General features: G+C 38.9%; 3 protein-coding genes across 4 annotated transcripts in view; 2 read left to right on the forward strand and 1 right to left on the reverse strand.

Annotated features, from left to right (window-relative positions):
• Nucleotides 1-1,704: 1,704 nt before the first annotated feature.
• Nucleotides 1,705-3,903, forward strand: LOC128737740 (2-amino-3-ketobutyrate coenzyme A ligase, mitochondrial). The gene is made up of 4 exons (XM_053832438.1): nt 1,705-1,815; nt 2,534-2,760; nt 2,825-3,134; nt 3,197-3,903. Exons 1-4 carry the CDS (start codon nt 1,770-1,772, stop codon nt 3,901-3,903), a joined length of 1,290 nt encoding a protein of 429 aa, XP_053688413.1. The 5' UTR covers nt 1,705-1,769.
• Nucleotides 3,904-3,965: 62 nt separating this feature from the next.
• Nucleotides 3,966-5,558, reverse strand: LOC128736942 (ATPase ASNA1 homolog). Of its 2 annotated transcripts, none has more exons than XM_053831455.1 (5): nt 5,521-5,558; nt 5,293-5,440; nt 4,924-5,223; nt 4,605-4,863; nt 3,966-4,547 (listed from the first exon to the last, which is right to left on the reverse strand). In XM_053831455.1, the coding sequence occupies exons 2-5, from the start codon at nt 5,403-5,405 to the stop codon at nt 4,200-4,202; spliced, it is 1,020 nt and encodes a 339-aa protein (XP_053687430.1). In that variant the 5' UTR covers nt 5,406-5,440; nt 5,521-5,558; the 3' UTR covers nt 3,966-4,199. The 2 variants fall into 2 exon arrangements, with proteins under 2 accessions (XP_053687430.1, XP_053687431.1); XM_053831456.1 differs by having other exon boundaries at nt 5,515-5,545.
• A 4,656-nt stretch (nt 5,559-10,214) lies between these two features.
• LOC128733377 (uncharacterized) overlaps nt 10,215-23,209 on the forward strand; it is a 43,748-nt gene continuing 30,753 nt past the window's right edge. The window contains exons 1-2 of the mRNA XM_053826928.1: nt 10,215-10,438; nt 10,793-10,976. Coding sequence (XP_053682903.1) covers nt 10,406-10,438; nt 10,793-10,976 — 217 coding nt within the window. The 5' untranslated portion in view covers nt 10,215-10,405. The remainder of the gene's footprint in view (nt 10,439-10,792; nt 10,977-23,209) is intronic.

Genomic DNA, 23,209 nt, shown 5'->3' on the forward strand with positions numbered 1-23,209 from the left:
GTCCATTTTAAGTGTTCTTGCATTTAAATCAATTTGTTGTGCAGCACTACAAATCGAAGTGATTTAGTATTGATTTTGGAGAGTTTTCAAATTTTTAAACAAGAAACTAGCTATTGAAAACTATTCAATGGATATCACCATCGAATTGTAATGCATATCTATATAATTTGCAATTATTTTTTTCGTAATTTACAAATGTCAAAAAATCGCGAAACATGAAAGCAGCAATCGGAAGCAAAATTAGAAACCCAAATAGAGAAAATACGTTTTCGTTCCAAATTATTGCTCTTCTAGAGTGTAAGTATGACTAAAGTATACCTGTGATCATAATTAATAAATTACTAACTGTTTTCAGGTTATGGAATTGATCACACGGGCCCCGAATTGATAGCAGCAATCAACCCGAGATCAACTTTATTTAGACATCAGCGTATTAAACACAGGAATCCGGTTACTACCAGCGATTGAGGTTTTATTTGCATTACGTTTTGTATGTAATTATGTAATTGTTCAATTATGAGTAATAAATAAAGCAACTTTACGAAAAATCAAAATACAATCCTTTCTATCCATTTGACAGTTCAAAAGTTCAAAAGAAAGCACATTCGAAATTAAAGTGATTTTCTGTTGATTTCATCATACTTTGTGTTGATTCATTTTCAATAAATTTTCATTTCGAATCGTAATGTTTGGCAAGTAGTGCGAATTCAACGGTAAATCACTTCGCTTCAACGTGACAATTTTTTACCGTGTAAACAACGCATCTCGCATCGCAGTATAGTTTGTTCCATGCCGAAGTAGAGAGGTGTAAGGAAGTAGTGCTTGGCGACAGTTTATTTAGAACAACGTCGTATCGTGAAACGCGTTGCGAAGCATAAATTGATCCAATTTCGCCGAGTTAATCAATTTATTAGCATACACGTTACGCTGTACCTACACGGTAAAAAATTGTCACGTTGAAGCGAAGTGATTTACCGTTGAATTCGCACTACTTGCCAAACATTACGATTCGAAATGAAAATTTATTGAAAATGAATCAACACAAAGTATGATGAAATCAACAGAAAATCACTTTAATTTCGAATGTGCTTTCTTTTGAACTTTTGAACTGTCAAATGGATAGAAAGGATTGTATTTTGATTTTTCGTAAAGTTGCTTTATTTATTACTCATAATTGAACAATTACATAATTACATACAAAACGTAATGCAAATAAAACCTCAATCGCTGGTAGTAACCGGATTCCTGTGTTTAATACGCTGATGTCTAAATAAAGTTGATCTCGGGTTGATTGCTGCTATCAATTCGGGGCCCGTGTGATCAATTCCATAACCTGAAAACAGTTAGTAATTTATTAATTATGATCACAGGTATACTTTAGTCATACTTACACTCTAGAAGAGCAATAATTTGGAACGAAAACGTATTTTCTCTATTTGGGTTTCTAATTTTGCTTCCGATTGCTGCTTTCATGTTTCGCGATTTTTTGACATTTGTAAATTACGAAAAAAATAATTGCAAATTATATAGATATGCATTACAATTCGATGGTGATATCCATTGAATAGTTTTCAATAGCTAGTTTCTTGTTTAAAAATTTGAAAACTCTCCAAAATCAATACTAAATCACTTCGATTTGTAGTGCTGCACAACAAATTGATTTAAATGCAAGAACACTTAAAATGGACGTGACTATTTTTTACCGTGTAGTATCTGGGAAGTTCAGTTGTGATTTCTTAAGCAGAAGCTGAAACCAAACGTGTTCTACAATGTTGCTATCGAGACAGCTTATTTGCAGAAATGCATCGGCCAAAGGTAAGCGAGAGCAGATTTATCAACAGTTGGAACCGGCTTGCAAAACCGGTTCCAAAGTAACGAGTTTAGGTTGCAGAAAAATATAAGAACGCCGGAGAGATTTTCTGCATGAATTATGCTTGAAAATGGATTCGGTTATCAGAGCATACTTTTAAGGGAGCTGTGTGGAGCAGCTTATTTTAAAGATAGAAACGTAACGAACGGTTGACCTGTCGAAAAAAGGTTATTTTGAAGAGCGGCGCAAAAATACATTCGAACCATGGATAACGCTATGTAGGAGGGAAACCAAAGTAATAGTGATTGATGCTTTCAAGGCCGCGACGATTGCGTCAATAGGTCAGTCACTTTGTGGCGCTCGCTGTGAGACAGGCCCATGTGCTATATAACCGGCAGGCAAACAGCGAATGCATCTTTGCGCTCTTATCTGTATGGATATTTTTTGTATCTCTCTGCACCAACTAGTGCACTAACCGCTATATTTGCTATTAACCCTTTTGTTGCAGTTACACATTATTATTTGCTACCTACTGAATAAAGAAATATCTGTTTTCAATAAAACTCCTAAATTTTACAACCTGTTTTTCATTCTTCTCTGTAAACAGACTTCCTTCCATTATAGAAAACAGGCCTTTCATTCAAAATCAGAATGCCAGAATCGATAAGACTCTTGCACAACTAGTTTTTTGAGCTAAAACTAAGGTTTCCACTTAATTTTTAGGAAATCAAAGAAAGGTCATAGCATCCTACGCTAGTTCTGCAGTATCGGAAAGAACCGCTCAAAAATCGTTTCGTAATGTTCTCCAAACTCAGCTGGATGACATTCAAAAAGCTGGAACATACAAAAAGGAACGCATCATCGTTTCACCCCAGGCCACGACCATCAACGTGGAAGGTTCCCAGGGAAAAATTCTCAACTTTTGTGCTAACAATTACCTTGGACTGGCGGTTAGTATAATCCTTGGTATAATCCATTGTCACGAAGTTCTAAGTTTATCTTCATTTTATTCAGTCCAACGACGATGTAGTCAACTGCGGCAAGAAAGCACTAGACGAGTATGGAGCTGGCCTCAGTTCTGTTCGGTTCATCTGCGGCACACAAAACATTCACAAGGAGCTAGAAGCGAAACTGTCCACGTTTCACCAGCGCGAGGATACTATCCTGTATGCGTCCTGTTTCGATGCTAACGCTGGTATTTTTGAAGCTGTGCTTAGCCCTGAAGATGCGGTTTTTTCGGACGAACTGAATCATGCTTCCATCATCGATGGTATTCGATTGTGTAAAGCCAAGAAAGCTAGATATCTTCATCGAGATATGAACGGTAGGTTCGACAGAGGACCAATTGAAGGATTGATTATGATATTTTTACTTACGTCATTTCAGATCTGGAAGAGAAACTGAAATCCTCGGACGCTAGAATCAAAATGATTGTAACGGACGGTGTCTTTTCGATGGATGGCAACGTGGCACCACTGCCAGAGATATTCGAGTTAGCAGATAAGTACGACGCCCTGACGTTTGTAGACGATTGCCACGCAACTGGGTTTTTTGGACCTTCCGGTCGAGGAACTGAGGAGTTCTATGGAATGTTGGGTAGATGCGACATCATTAATTCGACGCTAGGAAAAGCCCTCGGAGGGGCAGCCGGAGGCTACACTACCGGACCGAAAGAATTAATCGATTTATTGCGGCAGCGATCTCGTCCGTATTTGTTTTCCAATTCGCTGCCTCCACCAGTGGTCGCCAGCGGTATGCAAGTTATCGAGATGCTACTAAAATCCAACCAGCTAACTGCACGTGTTCAGAGCAACACTAGAAGGTTCCGAGCAGCTATGACTAAGGCAGGATTTACTATCTCCGGTATGGATCATCCCATCAGTCCAGTAATGCTTGGCGATGCTCGACTTGCTTCGGTGTTCGCGGACGAAATGCTCAAGCGAGGCATTTATGTGATTGGATTCAGTTATCCAGTAGTCCCGAAGGGCAAAGCTCGGATTCGTGTACAGCTTTCTGCGGCACATACTGATGAAGAAATAGACCGAGCTGTAGCGGCCTTTATTGAAGTTGGAAAACAATTGAGTGTGATCTAATAAATTTGATGGGGAATAAATGCACGGTTTTCTTTCAGTTTTTTGACTCTTTTCTGTGTTAGACATCATACCTAATAAATTTATTGGAATCCATTACTAAGGAACTTCTTGCACAATTTTCAAGTACCTATATACCAGTTTTGCTTTCCAATATGTTTAGGGACAACTAAATATGTTCAACTCTAAAACCCGGGTGCTTATTGATAGAATATTACGCATAGCATGGAGATAATTTGTTCAACCGCCCAAATCACTTTCATCCAGGAACCACACAGTCATACCTATTGTTTGCCTTACTACTCACTTTGCTTTGCTGTTTCACCATTCGGACAATACGGTTTAATAAGATTCTCCGAAAACTTTTTCAATTTTTCCCCACCACGTACCTCGCTGTCCAGCAGTGGCAATTTGACGACGTGGAAATCTTCATACAAATCAGCTATCTGATCTAAATACTTTTCCTGTACCTTATACCGTGCGGAGCACATTGCACACGGTTCCTGACCTTCCCGCCGGAAAAGCAACTGGTTGACGATAATGTTGTGCGTGTCTATTCCACATTTAGTCAGCTCCTGCACCAGCCTTTCGGTTTCGTACAGCGATAAAAATTCGGCGATGCACACACATACGAAGGTTGTTTGATTCTTAAAAAATAAAAATTAAGATAAATCCAATCTATAATAGGCATAACAATTACTTACGGGATTGCGAAACTGTTCATTCACTTGTCGAATAATAGTTAACATCTCTTCCAGTTTGCTAGTCAATGTATCAGCGTTAAAATCCTGCATACCAAATAGTGATCCCAACTGGGAAATGAATGGTCCCAGTTTCATCTTCAGCCGCAATAATTTACCGAGACCCTTTTCTACCACTTGTGGAAACGATAGCAGTCTCAGTGTGTGTCCTGTCGGAGCCGTATCAAAAACAACCACAGAAAAATTCATAGCTTTTACCAACCTGTAATCGAAAACGTTAATTACAAACTCAATATCAAGCAATTGATTATTCAAATCTCACTTCATAACTTCCGCATAACTCATCGCTTCGTCTATACCGGGCAGTGCTCCAATGACCTCCTGAAACACTCCTTTGCTTAGCTTCATCGCAGCGTTTTCTCCCTCGAAATACTCATCAGGCAGCTCGTTGAGACCAACGTTCGGATCAATCTCCATCGCGAAAAGATTATCGTACCCATTCACTTTGCTCGGAACCTTGGTAAACTTCTGATCGAAAGCATCGGAAATATTGTGTGCCGGATCGGTCGATATAATCAGCACCGATTCGCGAACCTTTGCCAGCTGCACGGCCAGACTACAGCTGGTAACGGAGAGCACGAAATAGTCAGTTTCGAAGATTTTGATTACAATTATCGGGTATTAATTTTACCTGCACGTCGTTTTGCCAACACCGCCTTTTCCGCCAACAAAAATCCACTTCAATGTTTCCTGTTCGATTATATTTTCCAAGCTGGGAGCCAGCGGTTCAAAGTCGGTGTCCATTTCTTCGACAGCTTTCACCGTTCCTATGTAGTTTACTGTAATTGATGATCAATGAAAATGAAAGGAATTATTTTCGATTCAAGAATTTTATGGAAAAATTCGCAGTTACCTATACCTCTACAACACGACTACCCAGCGCCACGAAGAATTTTGATTATTTGACGCGCGATGTGCGTGAATCATTTTGGTACGATTTTATACCAGATTTCTTAGCAGCTGACACCAAGGGGGTATATAAAAGCTACGTTACAATGTACCCTTGAAATATAAGTGAGAATATCTTTACACCTGAAGCCTACTGTGTTAAGCCTACTGTGTTATTGCAGATTGCAAGAAAAATCGTCACATCGCGGTAAACTCGACTGTTGAACCAAACCATCAAAAGATCACCGCAGAGCAGATTTCTGCAATTTAATACATGAAAAATTACTAAATCAATTGTTTTTCATCAAAACCATGCTACAAAACTGTTATTTTGTAGAACTGCAAATCATAAAACCTAAATTTTAATATTGCGTTTATCTCGCGGTTATCTCCTGAGCGCGTTATCACCGCCGCTGCATGCGGATTTTTCATAACCGCCGCAATACCTGACTCACTGCGCATAGCGTTGTATTCGCGGTATCGTGTTGGTTCGAAAGGTTTCGAAAAATATCGCCCTTGTATCGAAAATATCGTTGATTTTGATCACTATAAATAACGTACTTAAACGTTATATTGCACGTGCTAGTAGTACGCAATAATTGTATTGTGAAACTGAATTGTTATTTATGCAACTTTTTACAAGTTAAATGCAATAACAAAAGCACAACTTATAAAAAATCGGTTGTTATCGATATTAGCTGCATATGCGTTATAAACGAATAAAACGCATGGTGACGTTTTATTTCAATAACACGCATATTCGCAGTGAGTCAGGTAAAACAGTAGTATCGACCTGAAAAGAAATGGGCAAAAAGATAGGCCAAGAAATGCTGAAGAAAAGATTTTCCGTTTGCGATTTCTTTACCAGTATGCACCTCACAAGAAATATTGTTTTACTTTCAGATGGCGCAGTTTTACATGCTAGTGAATTGAAACGTCACTTTTCCGTACGGAATAATATCCGGCGCAATTATTACCACAAGAAAAAATGACAGATAATTGCTTGCCTTGCAGTTGTCAAAATTTCTTCGGTAAATACCAGGATTTTTTCTTGAGCTGTTTTCTTTTCAGCTGGATACTAGGCTTTACCTGACTCACTGCGAATATGCGTTGTATTCGCGGGATCATGTTGGTTCGAAAGGTTTCGAAAAATATCGCCCTTGTATCGAAAATATCGTTGATTTTGATCACTAAAAATAACGTACTTAAACGTTATATCGCAAGTGCTAGTAGTACGCAATAGTTGTATTGTGAAACTGAATTGTTATTTATGCAACTTTTTATAAGTTAAATGCAATAACAAAAGCACAACTTATAAAAAATCGTTTGTTAACGATATTAGCTGCATATGCGTTATAAACGAATAAAACGCATGGTGACGTTTTATTTCAATAACACGCATATTCGCAGTGAGTCAGGTAAAACAGTAGCCCACCTACCGTGAAGCAGTCGATAATGTCGATAACTGACAAACATTTGCTGTCAGCCAAATTGCGAAATTCTATGATCTGTCATCTGTCATGTATGTGTGCTGTGAGCCGAAAAAAACTTGGTAGAAGTTTGTTAAGCCACTTTAACATCCTTAACAGCCTTAAAGTTAGTTTGAAGGCTGTGAGCCTAATGAAAGCTTGCACTCTACATTTTAACACCTTTAAGCAGCCGTAAAACGGTTTGATGTTTATGGCTGTTTAGAAGCAGAGTGTTTAGCAGAAAAATCCGCTATTAAGCTTGTTCATCAATTTTTGAGAGAGAACTGGTTTGAAAAACTTAAAGTAGCTTAAACATCGCTTATTCAAACACCATTTAAGTGCTTACTTTATGCATCTTTGATCGCCTTAAACCAACTCGTAAACAGTCATTGCTTTTGCAATTCAGCTACCATTGTTACTTGGGAATGATCTGAAATTAGAGATGCCATATTTTGTAAAAAAATGTCTGGGACTGCTCGAAAACCGAAAAAATCGAGCAGTTTTCCGGCTACTCGAATTTTCTGGTTTGAAAATAATCTGCGAAAATCTGCACACTTTTTTAGGAAGCCTGTGAAAGTTTAAAGAGCTTCGAACAAAAATCTGCACCAAAACTATAAAAGTCATAAAAACTGCAAATATCTGCAAATTTATAATGATCTGCAAGACCGTTCCAAAAATCTGGAATTTGCAGACAAATCTGCAAGTCTGGTATCCCTGCCTGAAATTCCACCTTAATGTTAAGTAGATATATAAGCCCCCTCGTACCTGAACTAATCTAGATAAGTTTATCTACTTAACACTTAAATTGGACTAGATATTGAAACTGAAGAAGGAATTTTACTTGAAATTAATTATGACTCATGTTTCGGATCAATACAGTCAAAATATTCTGCACATAACTACAGCACTCGTGCGCTAATTGCACGTCCTCTAGTCGCACCGTCTTTTAATTGCACGTCCGCTAACTGCACGATCGTGCAAATAAAAAGCAGTTATCTGTCAAACTACACGTGGTTTCCCAGGTGGTTGCTATAAACAAAAATACAGCGTTGCCGAATGCAAACTCTCTATCTCTGCATTACATAGATACATTACAAACAAATTCATGCAAATTTGGCTAAACTTTGACTAATTGAACACATTTTCATTAAGCTTTTAGTTCGCTTGTAAAAATTTAAATGTATTTCCCAAAATTTAGCGTACGTGTGAATGCATGTGATGAGTTCTTTACAGTGATAACGCATCACGTTTTACAATAAATATTGGCAACCATCGTGCAATTAAAAAACGAAATTCGCTAATCACATCGCCTCATTCGTGCAATTAGCGAACGAGTGCTGTAATAGTAAATTTCCATATGAAATTCCATATGATTATAATGTGCGGCATATAAACATAATCCTCCCAGAAATACACATAATAATTATACGCATATGAATAGTATGTGCAATTATACATATGAAAATTATACGCATAAATGATAACTGTTTGGCACATAAAGATCATTTCCTGGGGCACATTGCAAAAATCTATATATGGGACACATAGAAACTATACGAAAAGTTTTCTCAGTGTAAGACACTGCCTCTAGTTGCTGTTGTTAAAAAACAGAAACTGGCGCTAGTGTTTCGTCGTGGCGCCATGTGTCGGAGTATTCTTGAAACCATCAATGTTTGCTAGTTGAATTCAACAGATGTTAGTTGGTAACCAATATTGTACATATTGACAACACTCTAATTTTGCGCGACAATGAATTGCGGCAACTGCAACTCTCGCGCTTTTAAGTTTCTTTTATTTTTATCGTTAATCGCATTTCTCACCTGAATCAACAAAAAGTTTGTAAACATCGTTTTTAATTTATCGCATCAACGTCACAGAATTTAATTTCTTCGAATTAAAATCTGTGTGAGTACTACAAAAGTGTGACGTAGTGAAATCGCTGTACACTCAACCCCCGCTAATATGAAAAACAGCTCGTTCAGATTGGGCGAGTTCATTTTTAATCTGAATATTTGGTAACTCTATTCATTTTCACATACGCGCAACACGCACACCCTATGAGCTTATTGTTTTGATTTGACGAAAACAAACGTTTTGAAAACATTTCAAACATGCGCGAATTCTAAACGTTCGGTTTGTAGAAGACGAAATTGGTTCGGCAGTTTCGACAAAAATGGTCTATTTTGAGTGCTGGAGAGAGGTAAGTTGCATATGAGCTTTATTGCCAAAGCTCCTGAGCAAGAGGAAACGCATTAAGATTTTTTGCTTTTTTTTTAATTTACCGGTCAACTTTAACGTCAATTGTGTGTGACGCTTGATCGGTTTTTAATGTGAACGCATTCATACCACCGGGGTACAGATTAAAAATGTTCAGATTAAAGAAGGTTATACCAACGGGGGTACACGGTAGTAATAATGAGAAAGAGTGACACCGGCAATGTTTCTATATTCTTTCGTCATACACTGGTATTGAGGCAAAACAAATCTGGATTAATCCAGGTTCAACTGCAAAGCACAAAACTTTTTTAAAAAAAACCGGCCATTGAAATGATATCTCCATATTTTCACACATTGAGGAAACTCGTATGAACTGGCCGCCCGCTCTTTGTTATTGTTTTGATGGTTTGATTTAGTTGGCAGTTGCAAGCAGCGAATATTCCATTCTTCGATCGAATTTCTATCGTAATCGTTGGTAAACGGAATGTGAAACTGGAAGCTGGTTAAACATGCTAGATCAGTACAGACAAATCGTGTTTATGTGCATTGTCTGCATGAGCAAATGATGCCATGTTAAGAATGACATTTGAACCATTTTTATTTTGCACGTCGTGCAAATCAACGGTGTTCAAATTAGAATGTGTTCAGATTAAAAACGATCAAACGAACGGGGGTCCACGGTATTAAATTCTATAGGAATGATTCTTAAATCCAACCTTGAAACTTGCTTGAAACTCAAGCAAATCGTTTCGCTCTTGCACTGCCACTGGCTGAGGGAGGATCTCCAAATTATACCAGTCTCCGTTCGAACCGATAGTTTTCGGTACAAGAGAGGAATCCCACTTTTTCTGCCGATTCCATTTTCTGCCCTTCTCTGCTCTGCCGACAGCTCTTCAATACGATTTTTGACGTTTGTATTCGTTGGTTGTTCGTTCCGTTCACTCGATTTATTCAAATCCGATCTTCGGTCGAGTAAACATTGCGCGCGTGTAAGTGGCTGGTTGTGCTGTGCGTAAAGAAACACGGAAGATCTGCTTTTGGTTTCAGCTGCTTGTTTTATTCTCTGTTCGCGTTGTTCAAGGATATTCTTTAAACGGGTTGGAAAAATAACGAACTTGCTTGGTTTTTTAAACTGGTGTGTAGTTTAATATTAACAGAAGTGCCCATTTAATGGATACGACTCTAGAAAAGAAGTGCCCGATTGTAAGTATTTTAGGAATCATTCGCGTAACGGACTTTTTCTACAATAAAAGAGTAATAATAGTGAAACAGTTTGAGGTTATCGCTAAAACGTTAAAGGGCACGAAGTTTTTTGGCTTTGCCGTAACCACCTTTTATGTTTGATTTACTGCAACGGTTCAATGTAATTACCTCGTAAAAATATGGCTGAGAAGAGAAAGGCAAAAACTTTTCCGTCTAAATTGATAACGCATTCTCAGGACTTGTTTTAACGCAATCGCTTCGCGAAATAATTCCGGTTTTCCGACTTTTATTCCCTGTTTTGTGTTCTTTTTTTTTGCCGGTTTTGCATTCCCTTTGGTGTTTAATTCTGCGAAGATCGTCGTCAATAATAGCAACAACAGCACCAGCAGTAGTGGTAGCGAGGAAGGCAATGACCAAAATAGTGAGACAAGCAAAAATACAAACAACACCAGCATTGTAAGAAGAAACCCATCAATCCTGCTGGCGCTGGATACCGTGCATCGGTCTCTGCTGTTGAAGAACTTGCAGTTCGATCAAGGTAGGTGTCCTCCGTGTTCTCTCTCAATCTCTGCTGCCGACCGTCGGTCCGTTCATCCGCCAGAACCGGTAGATGGCTGGGTTTGCAAATTATTCAGTGGGATTCTTCATTTTAACGATGCTGCGCACTTAGTAGTTTCTGGTCTGTTTTTATCGCTTGGAGTATCAGATTATTAATTTTTTTCTATTTTAACTTTTTAATATGCTTCCATGTTAATGCTTGTAAAACGTAATAGTTATCAAGCAGCAAAAACACGAGTAACCTTGCTGCTGCTCAATCTCTGTTAAGGTACAATACGTTTGTCGTAAATGAACACTATAGTGTTTCAGTGCATTGCTTTCAATGATTGGATATTTCAAATTTACGATTCATAATGGCCAACTTGAGAAATTATATACAGATAAGAGGCATAAACAAATCGATTTACTCAAGGTTTTTTTTTTGCAAAGAAGTATTGTTAATTGGATGGAATAAAAATTAGAGCACAGAAGAGGTGAGCCACTCATAGGCAGAAAACCTCAGTAAAAAAAATCAACTCGAATCAATATTTGAGCACATTTTATGTTACCATTTTATAAAATAATAGAATAAAAGTCTGGAGAAAAAGCTTCACAGTTCCAATTGTTTTGAGACGCCTAAAAGTGCGGATAAGTTTGTAATCATGAAAATAAATCGATATATCATTGTATATTGACTTACCAAATTGAAATATGTAAATTGTTCACGCTACATTTATAGCATTTCTTTAGAAATCTTTTCAATCAGGATTAGTATATTGCTCACTAAAAAGCACACCTTCAGTTGACCACCACAGCACGACCATACAAGCGTACCAGTAGGCCTAATGAAATTGGTCAAGTTAATGACCGAGTTGTTCTTTTCTTCCGTAGAAAAAAGGATGAAAAGATGAATAATTTTTGCTTACTTCCACAGTGGCAGATCAATCAGTATAGTATGTTATAAAAACTGAGTACCTATCAATCTATTTTATGTTGATAAAAAGTTTACTACATTTTTTCAAAGGAGAGCTACCTATTGGTCATTCAAAAGCCCTTCTTTATTTGTCACGAATCGTAAAATCATCGATATTAATACGGTATGATGTTGGTACCTGGTAATAAAAGTCTAATAAAATTCTCAATAGGGTCCTATGGCTTTCGATAATTGACCGGCTTATTCATCTTTCATTATTGGCGCAAGTGTCTAAGGTGCCACGCTGACTAACACACAAATTTTATTTCAATTTTTAGAGCAAAAAGTGAAACTACCTATCCAGGATTTATTACATTTCATAGTATTAAGAAAATGAAACAAAAAATAGAAGTTTCAAAGGAGTTAAAATTTTAAAAGTCTCCCTAACGTAAGCTTTAACGGTAAGGATAAATGAACGACTCACGAGTCGTTTAAATAAAGCGAATCACCGTAAGGAGTGCTTGAAGAAAGCTTTTAATGAGGGATCTTCAAACGCGGCGATATTAACACGAACTTTGGTTTGCGAGTCGTAATTTACTGATCAGTTCGCGAACTCTTTCTTTGAAGTACTTTAGAATAGAAGTAACTGAGGAACGCAATGAGGGCTCTTGTCCATTGGAAAATTAGAACTCGTTCCGCTTCCGGGTTCTAGGCGCTAGCAGGTTATATGTAAAACGAGGAAAAATACAACGCATACTCAAATAGCATAGATATTTATTCATATACTTCTTTACACCCTTTCACTTACTTTGTGCTTAACTCTGCCATACCGATGATAAAGCATGTAGCCGTGGTTGATTATAAGAATGGAACTGGTTCGAGGAACCTAATGAAGCCTCTTGTCCAAGTGTGAATTATAACAAGATTCTGTACATCCTGGTTCTAGAGAGTAAGATTGATTTAAAAGTAGTAAACATATACAGGAAAAAGGGTCACTGAATAGAACCATTTTTTATCTGAAAATAATGCATATTTGGTGCTAACGAAGCATTGCATAATGGGCAAAAATGAGGTCTTAATCCCGATTATTAACTCTCCGTTACTCGCGCTGTATTTTGTACAACGCCTTTGAACCTTTGAACTTTATCTCGGTGTATATCGGGATTCCAGCGGTAAAGAAAATTACTGTTTTAAGCAAAGTTCATCCGCAGACCAAGATGTTTCAAACGGTGGAAAAAGTTTCATAAGTTTTTTACCAAGCGGGATTAGTATTCGATTGAATTATGTTAGGTTTTAACATGCCTATAAATCGAAGTTGTCGCGAGTTACGAATGGTTAAGACGCTGCTTGTTAGGTGTAACTATGCCTAGTTAGTTTCGAGGTACGATGCTGGTCTAACAAGCCAGTCATGATATGTTCGAATCTGGGTTAAGCTATTAGATAGAGTCAGTAGGATTGTTTTAATAGCCCAATGTTGTCCTGTACTCTAATAGCCGAGTTCACTGTCGATAAAGAAGAGTCAAGTCTTAGAAAAATGTTTAAACCAAGGCACGTCTCACAAGATCCCTATTTCTATTTTAAAACATGAAGAAATCCAATGGTGATAGTTTCATCTTATGCAGATCTTGGAAAGGGGTCCAGTTTGCCCTATTGTTCCAAAAATCATGATAAAAGCTAATTAAAAAATATAGAAATTTATTTGTCGTCTGTGATTTGAACTTAAAAACATCAGAAGAATCCCATCCATTCCATACTGTGCGAAACGCAGGAATAGTCTATTTTGCCCAATTCACCCTTAAATAAATAATGAAACCTAATTAAACCGATTAAACTAACGCAAAGGCCAGGGAATAATCTCGGATAGGACCATGAATTCATTTGAAAAACATCAGGAGAGTTGAAGGTCATAGATTTTGCACCGTGAGGCACTCTGCAAACACTAATCGATAATTTCATGTTCCTTAGCGGCAATTCCATGAAATAAGACAACAAAATGTAAGAGTAGAGTGCTCTGGTTTAGTTCAAAATTTGTGTACTTATTCCTTTTCAGAAAATTTAAGATCCATGTTATTTCTTTACTTGGCGCTTAGAATACCAATCTTTGAGCTCTGAGGTAGGGTAGTATAAAAAATCGTCGCATTCACCAACTCTTCTTTAAAAATTCTTAACTTTCAAACAACCAAACCGATTTGAATGATATTGATCTCAATTGGAATTTTAATGCGCTTAAAATGCTGTAAAAAGGTGTTGTACATTTTAATATATTTTTTGTTAGGGTGGTTTTAACCCAGAGGGTTATTCACCACTGTTTTTGCTTAATGGAATTGCTGATAGAATAAAATTCGTGGGATATTTGTCCACTGCTTGAATACTTCGCGCACTAAGCTAATTTTTACAAGAAAGTAAAAAAAGTTCCTCTTTATTCTACAAGAATTTGACTAAGACGCTTGACATAATTCAAGATTCTTACAAAAAGATATATTTCATGTTTTTAAATATACTTTCTTTTAATGCGCTTAAAATGCTGTAAAAAGGTGTTGTACATTTTAATATATTTTTTGTTAGGGTGGTTTTAACCCAGAGGGTTATTCACCACTGTTTTTGCTTAATGGAATTGCTGATAGAATAAAATTCGTGGGATATTTGTCCACTGCTTGAATACTTCGCGCACTAAGCTAATTTTTACAAGAAAGTAAAAAAAGTTCGTCTTTATTCTACAAGAATTTGACTAAGACGCTTGACATAATTCAAGATTCTTACAAAAAGATATATTTCATGTTTTTAAATATACTTTCTGAGCATTGCAATTTTTTAAAACTCACATTTATGTCATGCTTCATAATGCTTTGAGTTTCTCCCATCTAACGGATTTGGTAAGATGTTGGAATCTGCTTGCGCCATCTTGCTTCTGTGCCACTTGTTCCCATATTTGCATAGCAGTGTATCGACACGTTTTTCCAGTTTCGGAATCGGTTGCAAGCAATCGTATAAGACATAACAGCTTTCTTTCCACATTTGCATAGCAGTGCATTAACACATTTTTTTATTCTGACGTCAACCTCTGCATGTGAATAATAAAAAGCAATCAAACCAAATGAAAACACAAAAATCAGTGCTCATCGTTTCACTCCAATCCATTAAATAAATCAAATAAATGAATATTTCAGTTATCCATCATCAGCTGCTGTGTAATTGACTGATATGCTGGTTCATATGCACCTAATAACCCATCAAACGTCACACCCAATAGACGAGTCCGGTCATCCATCAATTCTCCAGTAAAGTAATCCCGAACCTACCGCAAACCATAGCAGCATACCAGCATGGGAATCGAATGGAAAACAAACGCACAATCAGCAGTAGTCTGGTCGTATACAACTCGGGTATCTTCATCATCCAAGACGAGCAGCGCAACAGCATAGTATACTTAGCAAACGCGCACCGATTGGTTGCTCATTCTCGCCCCAATCTTAGCCCACCATCAAGTCGGCGGCTGTTAGCAATTCGCGCCCCGCTGTCTGGGTTGAACCGTGACACTCACCTAGACAGAAAGAGCCCGTGGGCGAAAAACCCACGATATAGCAGCCTTGCTAAAGGGGGGCCGGGCCGGGTTGTTTTCAAACAAACAAGACATCCGCGTGCGAGGGGACCGTGATCTTGTCGTGTCGTCGTGCAGGACTACGCAGCATCCCACGTCTTTTTAGATAGATGCCGGTAGTGGTCGCATAAAACCACATTCCGATTTATGCGGTTGTTACTGCCGGTCAGTCGCCATAATAATATTGTGACTGTTGCCAAACAAGTCAATGCTCCCGCGCACGGTGATTCCGGAATGCTTCGTTTGTTCACCGGTTTTTGTCGGTATTTTTTCATCGACCAAAAAGGAAGCGAACAACTCTTGCAGGTCCATTTACTGCTCATCATTTCCATCGTACCTATTCGCAATGCACTGTAATTTCTGCTCAAGAAGGAGATGTTATCTCGCGGTGCATCTTTAACCGACAGGTTATTCGAGCCGAGAAAGGAAATGCAGCGATCGTAGAAAAGAAATCCTTTAATAGATGCAAACCACAACTCCTTCGAACGAAGCATGACTAGCCAATTTGTCTGAAGCAACAAACAGACGAAACAGACAAGATTGTTGCGTTGGTTGCTTCCTTAGTGAGTACTTAACGAAAGTGAGGGACGGCAAATTATTATGCATAAAACTAGAAGAGTGGAAAGAGCATACGAGGCATAAGTTGGTACGAAGCATAGTGTGTCTGCCCGCAACATAGACTGAACAATTCCACACGTGGTACACGGAGCTGGTAGCGGGGTCGAATACGGCACTGCGGGGTGGGAGATGAGCCAACGCAATGCAACAGGCAGGATGGACCGATTAAAGAATCATAAAAGAATGGGGGAAAATGCTACGAAGGACTTGAACCGTCCGTCTGCGGCGTCTGACGGCCTTTGCCTATCTTTTTATTTTATGTAGTTTCGTAGGATGCTTCTTTGCGGTTGTTTTCTTTCTGGAGGTGGATTTCGCTGTGAATAGCATTGACCGAAATGGGTAGTTTAACCATTGGAAACGTATTCCATATGCTGGCTACTTGCACATAAAATGTAGGTTCAAGGTTAGTCTCTAATACTTTGCGAATATCGGTTTCACTTTGCTGCATTTGATAAAACACATGTGAAGCAGGTTCTACACAGATGTTCTTCAGTTGATATTAGCCTCATTTAAACTACGAAAATATAGATCTTAGATAAGATTGCAGTGTTAAAAATTACAGAACAGTAGCAGTACTATGATGAAGTTATGTTAGTAACGAAGTTATGACATCGTTATCTAAAAACAGCTTATCATTAGATCAATAGATGCACAACGGCATCCATTTCTAAAGATAGAGATCACGCCTGTTTTACGGTTTGTCTGCCTGTCACTGATGGTGGATTTACATACGCACTGAGAAAATCTTATCAAATCCATTTGTTACGAGCGGCAGCTCATATAACAATATGGGTCTGTTTTTTCTCACATCACAGACAATCAGATGTACTTATCATCACATGTTTTAGTTGATAATTTAATTTTGCAAATTTCTACACTTCATGATTTTGAATTAATTATAGAAAACGTTCACTAGCATTGAAAGACTAATTTCTTGCGCAACTTAAAACACACACAAATAGTTAAATATGTACCATTTTAGCGTGTGTATTCTTACTAATTAATATTACCACTCATCGTAGATGCACGCAGTCCATCAACGCCGCCATGTAAAGTGTCGAAATCTACATATCGATCACTAGCACTATATAACATGAACGACCACGTTGCTCTACATTCGTTTGGCCGGTTCGTTCAGACTAGCAACGCAAACAGCAATCGGTTGGACATTATCACTAATTTTGGTATAGACCAGACCACACCACGGCATCGTTCAGACTTCTGTGCAGCCGAAGATGCAGTACAGTGTAGCATCAAATTTGTAACGATCATTTTTTCCCCGTCGGATTCCGGGTACTCTTCCTCCTGATTCGGATGGATTTATTATCAAATATGTGTTCTGGTTTTGAGTTTACGTCGTTATACCCTTCGGTGGTATCAATTGTGTAAATATTTCAACCCGACGCGGACGACTGACGGTGGTCAGCACGGTGAGGCGGCGTAACTAACAAATTGAATAAACACCGTGTCGGGTTTGACACCGTCAAACCGAAGAAGCACGTAATAAACAGAGACCAGATAGAAAGCACTGGCACTGCTGCATTACGGTGTGTTCCAATTGCTACAGTTCCCATACACCGACCACGTTGTTGTGAACGATCCAGAGGAACCTGCTAAGAGATTAGGTAAATGGTTTTGGGCTGTTAGAGACGTGGAAATACGATTGGGTGCTGGTTTAGTTCAGTAGAAACCGATCGAAAATAAAACGCGATTGGAATAAGGAAGGCAAATAACCTGCTGAAAGCTCAATATCATAGAGGAAGAAAACCACGTGTTTAAAGATTACTTTATCCAAATACAAATTAATTTATCTGCTGTAACCATTCAAATGTGATTTTCTACAAGCTTGAACGTTATCATTCGTTGGGCTTTGATTTCCAAAATTTATTATTTCTAGAAATAAAAAGTTTCGAAAGACGCATTAGAGTATGGTGCGTCAGCCTTTTTAGACCTCCTCCCTTTTGTCATCCAGCAGTTTGTACATTCGTAAGTCCGAAAATTCGTATAATCAAGAGGAAAAAGTCCCTTTTTTATTTGGACCACAGACCTGCTCCCCTCACTTGTCAGGGATTACCCTCTGCTTTTGTCAACTCTCTTTGAGAATTATCTTATGTCAAAGAACATGTATGCCAAGTTTGATGAAGACGTTCCGGAGTTATCCCGGAGCAAACAGAAATACATCGACTTTTACATACATTATAGATTTGATCATTTGATTTACCGGAATCTTACATTTGATAGCAACGATAGCTTTCGGACGACGATTAGCCACATTCGCAGATAGCTTACTTTACTCTTAGATTATTGAAGAACACAGATACGCCACTCTTCGCAGATTCAATCGTCAATAAGGTGGCAAAAGGGTTTACTAACCTGTCACAGTGTTCGTAAAGCGTTCTCATTGGCACGCGTTCGATAATATCATCTGTCACTAATACATGTGTAAAATGAGAAGGCGATACAAAGGCTATGATAGTCTAGAAAACCCTGCCGCCAGTAGATAGTGTTGATGACATACTTTTTAGAAGACTGGTATGCCTAGTTCTTTTAATAATCTAAGCTTTACTTCAGTGGCGACGGTTCGTTATCGACATTGATCGTAGAATTTTACGCTCAAAAACCCCAAGCACTCGTCCATCAGCTTCCTTTAGCGTCCATGATTCATGTCCATAAAGGACCATCGGAAGGATTACTGTTTTGTACAGTGCCAGTTTTGTGCGAATTTGCAAACTACGAGACTTCAGTTGGCTACGTCCGTAAATAGCGCGAATTGTACCAAGTTATATTATTTCCTCTGCTACTTCATATCGTTTCCCAACCAGCTCCACCTCGGCACCAACACCACGTTCTCGACGCGCACGTTCCCCGCCAGCAATCATGTACTTCGCTTTAGCGGTGTTAAATGACGTCATCTCCAAAATCAAGAAGCATCTGAGATTTTTGTGATGATAGTTCCCGTTCCTATCCCCGTTTGCTCTTTGTATTGCACCTTCCAAATCAATGGCTAATAGCAGGTTAGAGCATGCATCCCCTTGCTTCAGTTCATCCAAAGTCATGAAAGTGGGTGAGGTCTCGCCCGCTATTCTGACGCTTGATTTTGATCCATCTAGTGTCGCACGAATCAGCAACTCGTTTCTTCGGAAAACCATGTTCTAGCACTATACGTCACAGAACATTTCGTTTGACTGAATCGTACGCCTCCCTTAAATCCACAGAATTGAGCAATGTAATGTTTCGTTTTTACACTTGAGTCGATGTGCTTTTTTAAAAATAAGGCAAATGGCAAACCATCCAACCCCTCTAACAAATCCATCCAACAAATGGCACCATCCAGACATCCCAGTTGACTCAAGGTATGATGCTGGTCTAATAAGCCAGGCGTTATATGTTCGGATCTCGATTGGGAGAGGTTGTTAGAGTCAATAAGATACCTACACGATACCTACATCCCGCTTCTGGTTCTACCGTCTTAGACATAACTTACGTGATACAGCCTATCATACTCAACCGCTCGCTTCGAGACCGACGCTGTTCGAGCCGCCTCTCACCTGGAGAACAGGCGCTCAAGTAGGCACCTTCAAGCTTAGCTGCTCCAGTATGTACATAAAGCATTTCCAAGTATCACCATCGATCGGCATCGTTCGACTTAGATCTGCTAGGAAGCGTTAGGCAGTGTTGCGATGCCCGCACTCGTGTGGTCTAATTTTCACACACACGCGTTTTCAATGTAACAAACACGTCGACACGAGCATCTCTTTCAGACTCTCGCTCTTATTTTTTCAGGCACTATGACGAATTTTTGCGAGTACACTCAAGTCTTTTTTTACACGGTTTGTTTTTTTCGATTACTCGAAAACGGTGCAACTAAGGAACTATTTACAATCTATGTGAGGAATGTCGAGCTACTCCCAAATGTATTGCTCGTGAGGGCTCGCACTCTCGCCCGCATGCAGAATCAAGGGCGAACCAGAAAAGAAAAAAAAGTAGTGCCAAATGTGTATCCCAGTGTGCTGTTACTCCCACGAGCAGCTGGCTTCTTACGAGCTATAGCCTCGTGAGCGGGCCCTGCAGAAAAACGCTAAAAGGCTATGCGCTCGCGAGTGTGTAGGTAGCAGAATGTATACAGTGGACACCTAGCAACTCTATGCTGAAATTTGTATGAACTGACCGCCTTGCTCTTTGTTATTGTTTTGGTGGTTTAGTTTAGTTGGCATTTGCAAACAGCGAATTTTTTATCAAAATCGTTGGGAAAACGAAATGTGAAACAGATTAAATACGCTAGATCAGTACAAACAAATCACTTTTATGTGCATTGTCGTTTTAAGCAAGTGGTGACATGTTGATTATGACATTTGAATCATATTTAAATTGCACGTCGTGCAAACCAGCGGAGTTCAAATTAAAAAGTGTTCAGATTGAAAACGGTCAAACGAACGGGGGTCCACGATACACACAGCACCGGCGGTTGTTTGTCGCACGCTTGCATCAGTGGCGTAAGTGTTGGATGCTACGTTTCTCATACTCGTTCGCTCGTGTATAGATTGCTTCTCGCTCGATTTGGCGTAACATTGGCGTAAGAGTTTGAAAAAGCTAGAGCTATATTCGACGCTCCTTCTAGCTAACCGCCCCATTTCATACCCTTAAGAAAACTTGGGTTGAATGCATTTACGCCGCCTTAATAAGCATAAGAGAGGGACCTCCTCCCCAGGGACGTAAAATGTACTGGTTGGTGACCAAAATCTGACGACATTTGACATTATTTCTTGCGACCAGTCATTCGGCAGATTTCTAGTACACGCGCACCGAGATGAAATACCAGAATAACGATAACATCGCTTGCTCGTCGTGTTGTACACACTTCGGAGCGGCAAAGACATGCTTCAATATTCTAGCGCCATGCATGACAAAAGGTGTACTGGTTTTTGGTATTCTCGTTTTCTGCTTCTTTCGTATGCCTACAGCTTTTTCCCAAATAATGCGGATTCAAAGAAGAAGACTCTACTGCATCTATTCTTACAAGATCTTTAAAGTAGTGATCAGCCACAAAACCGTACCATAATGCAACAATTTTCATTACATAAAGCTCAGGTGAAAAACGCATCAATAATTACACCTTATTCTTTATCGCTTGTCCATACTATTCCAGCTAGCACTGTAAGCAAAAGGCGGCGAATGCCTGTCATTTCTATACTGTGACATTTTCTGCGATTGGTCACAGTGCAAATAAGAATGCTTGCTTATTATCATGTATGTAAGCGACATGGAACTGCATGTTGGCAAATGTATAGAAAAAATGTAACCGTTTCGGTCCCTGCACGAGACGTCATGAGAATCTCTTATTTGCACATTAGACCTTTTGATATGTAGGTCGAGAAGTGCTCTACCAGATCTTGCTACGTTGTCTATTGCGAATAGCAAGAGATTTTAAATGAATTCATAGGGTATTGCCGGACGGCCTTTATAGGAGCCCGTGCTACTACAGATCAAAATTTCACCCTTTCACAAATCCTCCGAAAATCCTCTAGAAATGTACATCGGGCCCATACATTTTCACAGATTTCAGGACAGCATACTATAAAGTTGATCGCGAAGAACTATGGCAGATTGATAACGCACACACTGCGTGTTTCTGAGCCAGTCTCGATTACTTTCGAATCGCGCTGAGGATTAAGGTAAGGGGATGAACTGTGCTGTACATTATTTAACATCGCTATTCAGGATGTGATCCGGCGCGTGGGCATCGAAATGAGAGGAACGATTTTCTGCTAAAATAAACAACTTCTACCCTTGGTAGACGCATTGCCTATTTAATAAATATCCATAGTTTACCATAAAATCATTTACTGATAAAATCATTTTAGTTTTATCGTTTTCTCACACATCTGAATGCAATTAGCGACCATCAAATTGGTGCAGCTAGCAATCAAGACTAACCTAAAATATCAAGAAAATAATGCAAAAATATTAATTTCGTAGCTAGTTCCAACATATTTTAGTGACAATTTAGAGCTTTGGAATATAATTTTTCGATTGTTCATGTGTAAATTTTTGTTGTTGAAAAAGTTTCTTCTTTGGATTGGAGCACATCACATACAAGTGGCATCCTGTCTCGCTCTGAGCTAGGGAATCCATAGCATTTTTCATGTTTTGCATGGCAAGACCGTTTGAAAATGAAATCCACACGTACTTTAAATGCGTGCGTAATTAAATCTCCATTTATAAAGTACTGAGGTTAGGAGTAACAAAAAAAAAGTTCAGTTCACCTAACAGTTTGACAGAGTCTCTCTTAAACGAAAGTGTGTTTTTCTGAATGAAGAGATGAGATAATGCTATGGTTCTGACAAGCGTCAAAGTGATCAAAAAATGAAAAAAAAACATACATTTACATACACAAGCATATTGAAGCATTATTACGATTCCAGTACCTTTCTATTTTAAGTATCGCCAAGACATGCGTAGCAATATCTACGCACCGGGGAAGTATGTATAATTTACGCTGAACATTATTCCTCTTCCGGGCCGACCCGTCCGTCGGTCGGTTCGGCTCAAATCAAGCTAACCGCGCCGCATTAGTAGAGCGAAGCGAAGCAGTAGCAAAGGGTAGAGCACGGCTGGCGATTTGATTTGAATTGAATCCGTGTGTTTCAACAAAAAAAAAAATGCTGACGATTTCAACCTCAAAATCCGTTCCGAACGCGCACTGTCAGCGCACGGGTTTCCATTTTTGACCGTGCATTTTGACTGCGGCTCGGAGTTTTTGTTATATATGCAGCCGCCGTATAAATTGTGCATGTTGTAAACAAACACGCCGAGCTGTGATTTACCTCTCTCATAGCTCTAGCTACTTACCTAATTCAATGGTTGACAGTTGAGTGTCTGTCACATGCTTTGCATACCGATTCAACTTTTGCCTAGACACGTGTGGTTTAGGTCGCGTCTTTGGAAGGTGCCGAAACAAGCGATTTGTGGTTTTTATTGCCATTAATGTGACTTTTATGAGATGATTGCTCCCACGATAGGTGATCTACCGAAATAAACGAATAGGTGGAGGAGGTGAAACGACAAAAAACTTTTTCATCAAGATGAACTCCTAATGATGTTATAA

The sequence above is a fragment of the Sabethes cyaneus genome, chromosome 2, assembly GCF_943734655.1.
Source record: "Sabethes cyaneus chromosome 2, idSabCyanKW18_F2, whole genome shotgun sequence".
In the NCBI taxonomy this organism is placed as follows: Eukaryota; Metazoa; Arthropoda; class Insecta; order Diptera; family Culicidae; genus Sabethes; species Sabethes cyaneus.

Coding starts and splice junctions, on each gene's coding strand:
- LOC128737740 (XM_053832438.1), top strand. CDS start 1,770: ATGTTGCTATCGAGACAGCTTATTTGCAGAAATGCATCGGCCAAAG. Junction 1,816..2,533: donor CAGAAATGCATCGGCCAAAG/GTAAGCGAGAGC, acceptor CTTAATTTTTAG/GAAATCAAAGAAAGGTCATA. Junction 2,761..2,824: donor ACAATTACCTTGGACTGGCG/GTTAGTATAATC, acceptor CATTTTATTCAG/TCCAACGACGATGTAGTCAA.
- LOC128736942 (XM_053831455.1), bottom strand. CDS start 5,405: ATGGACACCGACTTTGAACCGCTGGCTCCCAGCTTGGAAAATATAATC. Junction 4,864..4,923: donor AGTTATGCGGAAGTTATGAA/GTGAGATTTGAA, acceptor TTTCGATTACAG/GTTGGTAAAAGCTATGAATT. Junction 4,548..4,604: donor ATGAACAGTTTCGCAATCCC/GTAAGTAATTGT, acceptor TTATTTTTTAAG/AATCAAACAACCTTCGTATG.